This window comes from Bombus pyrosoma, linkage group LG13, assembly GCF_014825855.1.
Source record: "Bombus pyrosoma isolate SC7728 linkage group LG13, ASM1482585v1, whole genome shotgun sequence".
NCBI classification, from domain to species: Eukaryota; Metazoa; Arthropoda; class Insecta; order Hymenoptera; family Apidae; genus Bombus; species Bombus pyrosoma.
In genome coordinates this window covers 306,452-317,938 of record NC_057782.1, presented here as the reverse complement: position 1 = coordinate 317,938, position 11,487 = coordinate 306,452, and the positions used below count along the sequence as shown (strand labels likewise).

Genomic DNA, 11,487 nt, shown 5'->3' with positions numbered 1-11,487 from the left:
CTTCTGTAAAATAGGGATCAGCCTTAACTTTCGTCCGTTGGCACGTTTGTATGTCTGCCCAGGTTGCCTGGAAGTGCTCATGTCCGCTCACTTTCTAGTAGGGGCTCCATGAATGCATTGCCAATGCCGTCAGTGGAGGCATAGCAGATGAACGCATTACTTCGTTGGGAAGTCCCGTAAACATTCTACCAGCGTATGTAGAGATTGGTCTAGAGACTGTCTTGAGTACCTCCAGAAACGTTACAAGTGGCAAATAACATATATCCTATATAACATACTATATAGAATATATAGTACCATTACAAAACCCCCCTTTCTCCTAATCAGTGGGAGTTAGAGGTAGCTTGGAACACTTTTTCTAGCAAGGATGGAAAATTTAGAGTGGTGGAGATCAAAACTGTATCCTTCTACCAACACGTGACCTGTAACGCGTGTATGTAAACTCCCGGTAAATTAAAAAATCAATGGGGAACATTAAAAATATATGCGGAACTTCATACTGTCTCGCGTGTTCCAGCGTGATACATTTATTTCACTCTCGACTTTGTTGGAAACGATACGTTTGACAATACCTAACACATTTTTTCCTAAAGCACTTTGCAGCTCTCTTCCGCGAATTTTGCTGTAAGAAGAAAGGTTTCGCTTCCGACGAAGTGAGGAAGCACAACTAATTAGTCAACTAATTAGTCAAGATTATTTTTCTATCATCGACGATTCCTACCTGGACTAAAAGGTCTGTTCCCTCCATTTGCTACGAAGTTTAAAAAATTCCAAAGCTGACGCCTTCTGACAGAACGCCTTCTTTACTAGCGCATAAGAGCCCTGCTGGGAAGTTCGGAACCGCGTAGCTCTTCCCCGAATCCAGTTACCAATTCTCAGCAAGGACTATCGGCTATGGAATTTCTTCGAAGACCTTTTCAACACCCTCATCATGCCGGAGTCTTTTCTGAGCAACGCTAAACGGTTCCACTACCACAAGCGGAACCTGAAGAACGAAGCAACATGGACTGCAACATTTCAGTGACGGACAAGAATTTCGACCGGCCAAAAAACAACTTTAAAGAAACAGTACGACAAAAAGCGTCCTTTAATGCGGGCACACCTGGTGGCGCTGACGAAGTTGGCATCCTGCACATCAGAAACTTCTTCGGATCTAAAAACTCTGTGTTACGGCATTTTCAAGATCTTGGGAGCTCTGGAAGGATTGCGACGCCAGGCCAATCAAGTTTATGACCTGCTCGTGCATATCATTGTGGAGAACAGCTGGTCCGGCAATCTCAACGGGAATAAGAGGCATCCTACGGATCTTCAAACCGAACCTTACACCCTGTAGCAACTGAGGGAGTTCGTCCACACAAAGTTGGAAGCCCTGGAACTACGTTAGGAGAATCCAAGCTCCGATAGTACGACTATGACCACCAAGAGCGTGCGTGTCCGTTAGATCTCCGTAGAGGAATCGAAAACACGGGGTCTTAACCCTGCTAAGGAATCGGGCTCTATACGAAGCCTACCTTCTGCTATATTTCACGCCATTTCAAAAGAAGAGCGCGGAAGAGAACATTGACAGCAATGCCAAAATTTGTACGGCCGATACGAAGAGTGGCGTCGTGCTAACCGTTGAAAAAATAAAGATGCCAACAGTCTGTGTTTGCTGATCCCAATCTGACGAAAAGTGAGCCAGTGAAGTCGTTTCTGGAGACAGACGTCTATGCGTAGATCCTGCTGGACGGAGTAAAGAAAAACCATAATGCCTCCATGGTCCTCAACAAATGACCTTGAACTGTATAATATCGTCCGGTGCGAAGAAATTCATGGTTGACGCCTGCTTCCACTTTCCAATGTTCGGTGAACGGGGAGTTCCCAGAGGGAGAGGACCGACCTGAGCAAAAAAAGCACCGATATCAGCGAGGAGTCGCCTTGCTTGCTGCATGCCCTACGTGAACGGCAACGCGATGCAGAGGGTTGACAGGCGGTTTCCTCGTTCGTATCTGCTTCAGCAGCGAAATCATCCTGCCATTCTTTTACTCTGTCGTTCGTGTTGAGCATATATATCCCGGACATAACATAACATAAGATTAGAGAACATAACATTAACAAGGGCAGACAAGGAAAAATCTACGTGACAAAGAGAATATTCGAGGATAAAAGTCAAAACAACGGAGTTAAGAAATGAAGTTAAATCAACTAAATTACAATCAGCCTGTATATTATTGTGCCTTTATTATACCTTTTATGAGTATTTATGACGCCAAAGCAACTAATTCAAAATTGCTAAACTATAGGGAAGTGTAAGATTTTTATGAACTTTTCGTCATTGATGAAATTTTTGAACACATCAGTGAACAAACAAATCTTTATTCTTTACAATCAAGAATGGCTTCTAACCGTTTACCGTTTTACGTTTAAATGATTACCAACAAACAAAACTGAAATAAAGCGTTTGTTTGGACTGATTTTATGGATGGGATTGGTAAAATTCCCATCCATGTATCTACATTCACAAATTATTGTATCATCAAACATTCCAGCGGAAAATAACGAGCGGAGACCGATTTGAAATATCGTGAAGAATGCTGCATTTCATAGATAATACTGTAGTTGATGCATCTGATCGCCTGTCAAAAGATCAAACCATCATAGACGAACTGAATAAACTTTTCTAAAAATATTATGTTTCACCTGAAGTATGCATTAACGAGTCGCTAATCCCATTCCGTGGACAAATCATATTCAAGCAATATTTGAAACAGAAGAAGCATAAGTATGACATACAAATATTTAAATTGTGCTATGATTATGGATGTACCTACAGTTTTCGTGTCCGCATGAAAAAAGATATGTACAAGCAAAATGCACTATCAAATATCGTAATGGCGTTATATAAGGATGTGTTTTATAAAGGCCGTACTTGTGTACTGATAACTGGTACATCAGCGTGAATTTGGCGAATAAGCTAATAAAAAAATATGCATTTGATTGGTACACTTCAAATAGATCGTAAATGAAACTACTGCTACAGAAAATAGTAATGAAATTGCAGTTTTGAAATACAAAAATAAAAGAGATGTTTTGGTTCTTTCTACGAAAAATTTTAGCGAAATGGTAAATGTAAAAACAAAAAGAGAGTTTTATTTGTAGCGGCCCATGGCCGTAGAGAAAGTTCCAGGGGTTGAATCGCTAGTTTTGGCCGCATGGCCTGCGTCCGAGACCACGACGTCGTAAACGAATAAACCCTGGGACTTACTATAAAGCGCATAGGCCTTCAAGGAAAATTTATTGCTTCACTGCCTATGGGGTTTTCCATCCCCACCTCGGAAGAAAGCTTTCTCTTCCAAGTACCTCGGCACCCTATATAAATGGAAACGAGGGAAAGGTCGGGTCGGTAGTCGTACGGCTAGTTCAGTCATTATCGAGTTTGTATCGAGTGAGTATCAGAACAGTATCGACATCGCGTGATAAACGGTGAACGAGAGAGGTGAACGTTTTCGTTCCACATAAACGTCGTTTCTGTAGATCACGAGTGTTCGACAAATGCCGACATATTGTTGCCGAATGCCAACGGGAAAGTGCGCGCAACGACAAGTCTCGGACGACTTCGTTCTGACGCTCTGGAAGAACTATCTTCCAGCGAATACGCAACAGGTCCTGGCCGCCACGAGGAAAACGCCCTGATCGAGATGGTAGACAGGTTTCACGAAATACGCCTGGAAGGTGGACTAATCGCAGTGACCAACGAACAACCGAACTGCGCCTCGGACACGATGCACGAAAGGGTAGATCAATTGGAAGCGCAAGTTAGCGCGATGAACCTCGACAGTCGTCGCCGATCACGATCGCGTTTCAGAGAAAGAGAGCAGCAGTCCGGGCTATACTACTACCACAGAACTTTCCATAACCGCGCAAATAACTGCCGTTCCCCCTGTAATTGGAACTAAGGAAACTCAAGCAGCCGTCCATGAACGCGGTGTGCGACGACAGCTTTGTATCCCGCCGCATTTTCGTGACAAACAGGAATTCGAGGATTTCTTTCCTTATGGACACCTGCGCGGACTCATGCGTGTACCCGCGGGCAAAGACGATTACGATCTGACCGCGGCCAACGGGACACGCATTGCGACTTATGGCAATATCCCGGTGTCCCTGAAACTGTCTCTTCGACGGGACTTCAAATGGCGTTTTGTTGTGGCGGACGTTAATACGCCCATCATATTGCAAACCAAAAATGTCGTTGAATACAATATAAGAAAAACCACTATTAATCTTTCTGATCAAATGAGTCCGTACTGCAGCCCGTTGAGAAAGACAGTAAAATGGCATAGAAAGTTAGCTTTCAAGCTTTTATAAAATGTCACTAGTATGAATCCCTTGTTCATGTTCCAAAATGTAACAAGACGAAAAATGTTGTGGCGGCACCCGTCACGGAACTTTCCGCTGGCTTCGCGATACAAAGTGTTAGGCCACCAAGAGCGCAACATCGACGTGCCCGTTGTGCCATCGATATCCCTATGTTTTCCTCAGCCAAATTCTCGGAAGAGCACGCACGTGGCAACTGCCGCGGCACATCTAATGAGCGCGTCCTAGCGGGGATATCGATAGGCACCGAAAGAAAGAATTCGTTTGTTCTCGGATGGCGTCATTCTGTTCTGAGCTACGAAACGTAAAACGACTCTGGTGTCTAGGCGAAACGAAATCGACGACGATTATCTTGCCACTTGCTGAGCGACATTTGCCGTGAGCGTTATTTGTCACGCAATAATAAACTGGTCGGTATTGTTAAACACCTTCCAGTGTACTTTCATTATCCTTCACAATACTTATAATCACCTCAAACTGGTGATCCCGACGTGATTTGAAGTTAAAGAGATGACTGAGATACTGATAGTGATTTGTGCGATGGCAAACACCGGCGAAATCGTGAACGGCACGCAACGGACCCACCAAACGATCCACATGCCCCCGCTGCAGTCCTCGGAGGTCACGGCGTTGTTCACGCTGTTGGAGATGCAATTCGAAGACCTGGATCTCACCGACGATAAGCGGAAGTTTCTGACCCTTGCCAGGTACCTCGGTGGCCAATACCTATCGCATATCACGGACGTGAATAGGAGGACACCGGAGACTGAACGGTACGAGAATTTAAAGGGCGAAATCATCCGAGAGCTGGCTGATACCACCGACTCGGGGTCACGTAAGTTGCTAATTTCCGAAGAGATGGGCAACAGGAAGCCATCACAATTCTACCATCACCTTAGGAGACTAGCCAACCCCTCGTTGCCAGACGATTTCCTCCTCACGCTCTGGAAGGAGCGACTTCCGGACTACTTCGACAGCGCCCTGGACGCAGTGGACGATACCGACGTAGAGAAGTTGATGCGGGTGGCCGAGCGGATTCCGACCTACGGCACCACTCTAGTGTACCTCGACTTGGCATTGCGTCAAGGAATGAAGTAGCGTTTCATAATAGCGGACGTTGACACACCCATCATCGGTGTGGACTTCCTCAGTCATTACGAACTGTGGGTGGACGTAAGGAATAAACGCCTCATAGATTCTACCTCGAACCGGTCGACGAGAGGATACATGGTCACGACACAGGTAACGTCAATTAAAACAGTCATTGGAGAGTCGACGTATCACTGACTCCTGGCCGAATTTCCGGATCTAACCCGTCCACCGGTCTTCGGACGAGAGAAAGCTCGGCACGGTGTGGTACATCACATAGAAACCACACCTGGCCCTCCTGTCTACAGCAAACCCCACCGACTCGCACCTGACCAACTTAAACAGGTTAAGGCGGAGTTCGAAATAATGATCGAACAAGGCGTGATGCGACCATCGAAAAACCCATGGGCATCGCCCCTGCACGTCGTACCGAAGAAGGACAGAAACCTACGACCATGTGGCGACTACCGTGCGTTGAACGCCCGCACTGTGCCCGACAGATACTCGCCACCACACATCGAGGACTTTGCGCAACATCTACACGGTAAGCGAATTTTCTCGAAAATCGACCTCGTTCGCGCTTACCATCAGATCGCGCCAGAAAACGTAAAAAAACTGCGATCGCGACACCTTTCGGGCTTTTCGAAGCAGCCAACATAATGTTTGGGCTTCGGAACGCCGTCCAAACATGCCAAAGGTTCGTCGACGAGATCACGCGTGGTATAGATTTCGTTTATGCGTATATCGACGACTTTCTGATCGTCTCTGAAACCGCAGAGCAACACCGCCAGCACTTGCGGATTTTATTCGAACGTTTAAACGCCTACGGCGTAGTTATCAACCCGGTAAAATGTGAACTTGGCGTGAACGAAATCACGTTTTTGGGTTACACCGTGAACGAGAAGGGAATAAAACCGCTAGCCGAACGTGTCGACTCCATATTGGGGCATCGTTGCCCCGACCGTGAAAGACCTACAAAGGTACCTCGGTATGATCAACTTTTACCGACACTTCATACCGGGGGCCGCGAAAATTCTTCAACCACTCAACGACTTGTTGAAAGGCACAAAGAAGCGCAACGCGTCTATTGAGTGGTCCGAACAAGCCGAGAAAACCTTCCGCGAGTCGAAACGCGCCTTAGCTGTCGCGACGATGTTAGCGCATCCGATGCCTAGCGCGCCCGTCAGTCTCGCGGTAGACGCATCCGATTACGCCATAGGCGTGGTGCTTCAACAGCGTGTCAACGATACCTGGCAGCCCTTAGGTTTTATGACAAAATCGCTATCCCCCGCACAACGAAAATACAGCGCGTACGACCGCGAACTACTCGCTATGTACACCGCGGTCAAACGATTTCGACACGCCATACAAGGGAGAGATTTTGTGATTCTTACGGATCAAAAACTTAATTAAAGCCCCGACAAGTGCTCGCCACGACAATTCCGACACCTGGATTACATCGGACAATTCACCACTGACATCCGGTACATAAAGGGGCTCGATAATAACGTGGCCGACTCTCTGTCACGTATCGGCGCGATAAGGAAATCCGTGGACCACCAAACGCTCGCCGCCGCGCAAGGAAGTGACATCGAGCTGCGCGAATTAGTCAAATCCGATAAGTACGCGTTACGATTAAAAAAGATACGGTTTCCTGATCACGACGAGGAAATATACTGTGACGTATCAGGGGATATGGTACGACCGTACGTACCGACATCCTTGCGGCGCGACGTATTTAATTCGCTCCACGGACTTTCTCATCCTGGGATACGCGCCACTCAAAAACTGGTGACGACGCGTTTTGTCTGGCCGTCCATAAATAAAGATTGCCGAACATGGACACGGCAATGCATCCCATGTCAACGATGTAAGATCACCAGGCACGTATCCTCACCCGCCGGAACGTTCGAATCTTCAGCAGGCCGGTTCGAGCATATACACGTGAACATTATCGTCATGCAATATTCGCAAGGGTACCGGTATTGTCTCACGTGTATCGACCGTTTTTCGCGCTGGCCCGAAGCTATTCCCATAGCTGATATGGAAGCGCCAACCGTTGCTTCGGCCCTCCTTTCAACCTGAATTTCTCGTTTTGGTGTACCCCGATCAAGTTACGACCTGAAAATTACGACCGATCAAGGACGCCAATTCGAATCGCGCTTATTCGAGGAATTATGCCGGTTGCTCGGCGTCAAACATTTGCGCACGACAGCCTATCATCACGTGTCCAATGGGATGGTAGAGCGCCTGCATCGACAACTCAAAGCGGCGATTAAGTGTCACGACACGAGCAACTGGGTCGAAATTTTACCTATCGTGTTGTTAGGCATTCGAACCGCCATCAAGGAGGACCTCGACGCAACGGCGGCCGAAATGATTTACGGCGCCGGCATACGATTGCCGGCAGAATTCTTTCTACCGACGAACCAACGGGCCAATTCGGAATACGCGAACCGGCTTAAAAAACGGATGAGGGAAATCAGGCCTCGTCCGGCCATTTGTTTTTCGCGAGTTAAAATCTTCGTCGTACGTATTCTTGCGCCACGAAGCGATAGGCCCGTTACAGCCGCCTGATGACGGGCCGTTTAAAGTGGTTCGAAGAGGCGATAAGAATTACACGTTGAAGATAAACAGTCGTGACGTAACGGTTTCTGTAGATCGCTTAAAGCCCGCCTTTATCGTACCGGAGGACCTCGAACAAAGAACCGCCGAAACTCGTAGCGTATTGATTCCGGCGAGGTCTCGGTACGAACACGTTGCCGAGCAAACGAACTTCCGCGAGGAGAACGTCGCATCTAACGACAGCCGGACGAGCGAAGAAAACACCAGGAATAGATACGTTACGCGTTCCGGGCGAAGAGTCCGATTCCCCGATTGGTTTCAGGCAGGTTTCAGTTAGGCATCAAAAGTCGCTGCATGCGGAATTGTTCTCACGAATGATCGGAATGACGACGAACGATTTCTCTTTTTTTTTTAGATACGCTATCACTGGTACGGGGGTACTGTGGCGGCACCCGCCACAGAACTTTCCGCTGGCTTCGCGATACAAAGTGTTAGGCCACCAAGAGCGCAACATCGACGTGCCCGTTGTGCCATCGATATCCCTATGTTTTCCTCAGCCAAATTCTCAGAGGAGCATGCACGTGCTCAACTGCCGCGACACATCTAATGAGCGCGTCCTAGTAGGGATATCGATAGGCACCGAAAGAAAGAATTCGTTTGTTCTCGGATGGCGTCATTCTGTTCTGAGCTACGAAACGTAAAACGACTCTGGTGTCTAGGCGAAACGAAATCGAAGACGATTATCTTGCCACTTGTCGAGCGACATTTGCTGTGAGCGTTATTTGTCACGCAATAATAAACTGGTCGTTATTGTTAAACATCTTCCAGTGTACTTTCATTATCCTTCACAATACTCATAATCACCTCAATGTTAATTACATTTCGAAAATAATGGGCAGATGCATTCTCACGGTATTCAGATGAAGAAAAGCAAGTCGGGTCGATAGAAGAAGTCGATAGAATAAAGTCCGAAGATATTGTTCTGAATGCTATAACGCAAATCCAAGAGAACATTCGGGCGCAATACAGCTATAAAGTTAACCAAACAGGACGTCACTTTTTGTAATTCTTGTAAAGCGAAACCAAATCTTTACTTAGAATGTTTTAATAAACTACATGTAACGGCACATGAGTTATCATTACGAAGAGTCTTTAGAGCAAATCAGTATGGCGATCATCATAGCGACTTATTATAGCGAGTCCTACGGTAGAATTGAGTGAGCGACGGTTAAGAGCGACATACACTATCTCTGTACTTGTATTTAAAGTGATTTTAATATACACTGACTATTACATTTTTACCACTTGTCTATTTAATAAACTAACACGTTAATATCACCTCATACATTAAAATTATAACATTTATTTTTTAACCTTGTCAAAAGTTCACTGTCAGTCCCAAGGGACTGACGCCATCTAAATAAGAAGTTCACTGTCAGTCTCCAAGGAATGACGTCACGCTTAAGCTATTAATTTGCGTCAAATATGTGTTCGTGCTTAACCAGAACTCATAATCATGCTCGGCTTATCGCAATCACAACACTAGACTAAGTTTCGTGCCGTGTATTGCCTCTTCGTTGATTTTTTGTTCTAATAAAGTTTAACATTGTTACAATGCATGTAATGATTATTCTTCCTTTAATCTAAACTCTTTCCTTGGTGTATCGTCGACCCCTCGACAATACGTTCCGAACAAAGATGACAAGTAAAGAGATAGAAAACTTAGCTTAATGAAGCAAAGACATAGATAGGTATGGAAAGAATTAGAAACAAGAAAGTTTAAGTTTGGGTGGAAAGAAGTAGAAGAAAATGCGTACAACGGCAAAAGCTGTTCAATAGGCTTTTAAAGACAGTCTAAGCGCCGCATCTATTTTTCTAACGGCCTTGAGTATTTCACTGCACAGCAAATTTCGGCAAATTTCGGCGGTTCGCGAGACAATCAAATATCCTGACTGTTTAGACCGCTGCGTATTTAAAAAATCTAAAATCTCACTTTCGTACTTCATTACGAACTTCTCTTTTATAATCTTGTACACTATCACGCATTACTCCCGCGAAGTAACATTGCGAAGTAACATTGTCTACCAATTGTTTTGAACAGTAAATTTTCGATAAACTCCATGAAGAATTCGGATGTCATTTACTGCACCTACCACCGACCGCGCGCGGTGATAGAGACCAGTCCTCTTAAGTAGAGCCATGATGCAAATGGGTTAATGTTTGTTTTGATCTAAGTTTCATTTTAATGGCTATAGTAATGTAAGTTTAGTTTAAATTTCTAGTTAATAATAAACATCATTTAAATTAATGATAAACGTAGTCGTATTTGATTATGTTTCGTCTTTAGTCTGTTCCTTCTGTGAACTGTTGGTGTTTCTATGTTTTCGCTTTAAACAAAGATAAAGGAAAAGCTTTGATTGCGAAAAAGAAGAAGAATCAAAAGTAGAAGAATAAGGAATGGTGAAATATAGAATGTAAGAGAAGAAAGAAACAAGTTAAGATGAAGCCGAAACAAGGGAAAGTGGGGAAACAATGCAGGAAAGAATATCGGAAAGAGAAAGAAGAATATAGAATATTGATAGAGAAAAGGAAAAGAATAGCAAATGAAAAAAATGCTAAAAGAGGTTATAGAAGAGTACTATAAAATTTTGAGAAATTATAAATAAGGAAAGGAAAAAGGGAGTACACATAGGTGAAGAAATACAAGAGGAAGTATGGTAAAGATATTTTAAAAAACAATTAGGAGGCAAGGGTAATGGAAATGAAGGAAGGAAAAGGAGGAGCAAAGAAAAGATAGAGATATAACAAAGAATTAGAGATAGAGATAAATAAACTGAAGAAGAAAGAAGGTTAGAGCGGAAAATAAGATTTCAAACAAAACGTGGATATATGGAAGGAATATAATTGCTATTAGATTATTGATCTGCTCAAATGATATATGCTTGGGACAGAATTTCTCTGAGGAATAGGAGGTGGGAGTAATGATAGCAATATTTGAGAAAGAGAATATGAAGGAGGTGATGGACTACAGAGGAATTTCTTTGATAGATATAAGGTTGCGAAGATTTTGTAAAGTATATTAGAAACGTAGCCAGAGGTATGAAAAAAATTGAGCGATACACAAGTAGGTTTCAGAAAAGAAAGAGATACGATAGAATATATCTACTAAAAATAGATAGATAGAGAAATTACGGAAGATAAAGGAAAGGCTGTATTATTTTTTGCAGATATGAAAGGAGCTTTTGGCAACCTGAAGAAAGAAGAAATCAGAAGAATATTAAAACTGTTGAAGGTCACTGCCTTTAAGAAAACTCTACATCTGGTCTTTTTAGCTTTCTAAAGCATTGAAGCCATCGACAGCGCATAGACAAAAGACTGCGACGAAGGCAGGCCATAAACAGTCGAAAGGCGACGTTGGCTTCAGGGTTTTTCAGTTATAGAGTAACACTGCTAGCGTGCGGATCTGGACCAGCTCATATT

The 11,487-nt window shown here is 44.3% G+C and overlaps 1 protein-coding gene across 1 annotated transcript in view; it reads right to left on the bottom strand.

The window, feature by feature from the left end:
- Nucleotides 1–1,507: 1,507 nt before the first annotated feature.
- LOC122574353 overlaps nt 1,508–11,487 on the bottom strand; it is a 19,623-nt gene continuing 9,643 nt past the window's right edge. Inside the window, exon 4 of the mRNA XM_043741866.1 lies at nt 1,508–1,879. Coding sequence (XP_043597801.1) covers nt 1,707–1,879 — 173 coding nt within the window. The 3' untranslated portion in view covers nt 1,508–1,706. The remainder of the gene's footprint in view (nt 1,880–11,487) is intronic.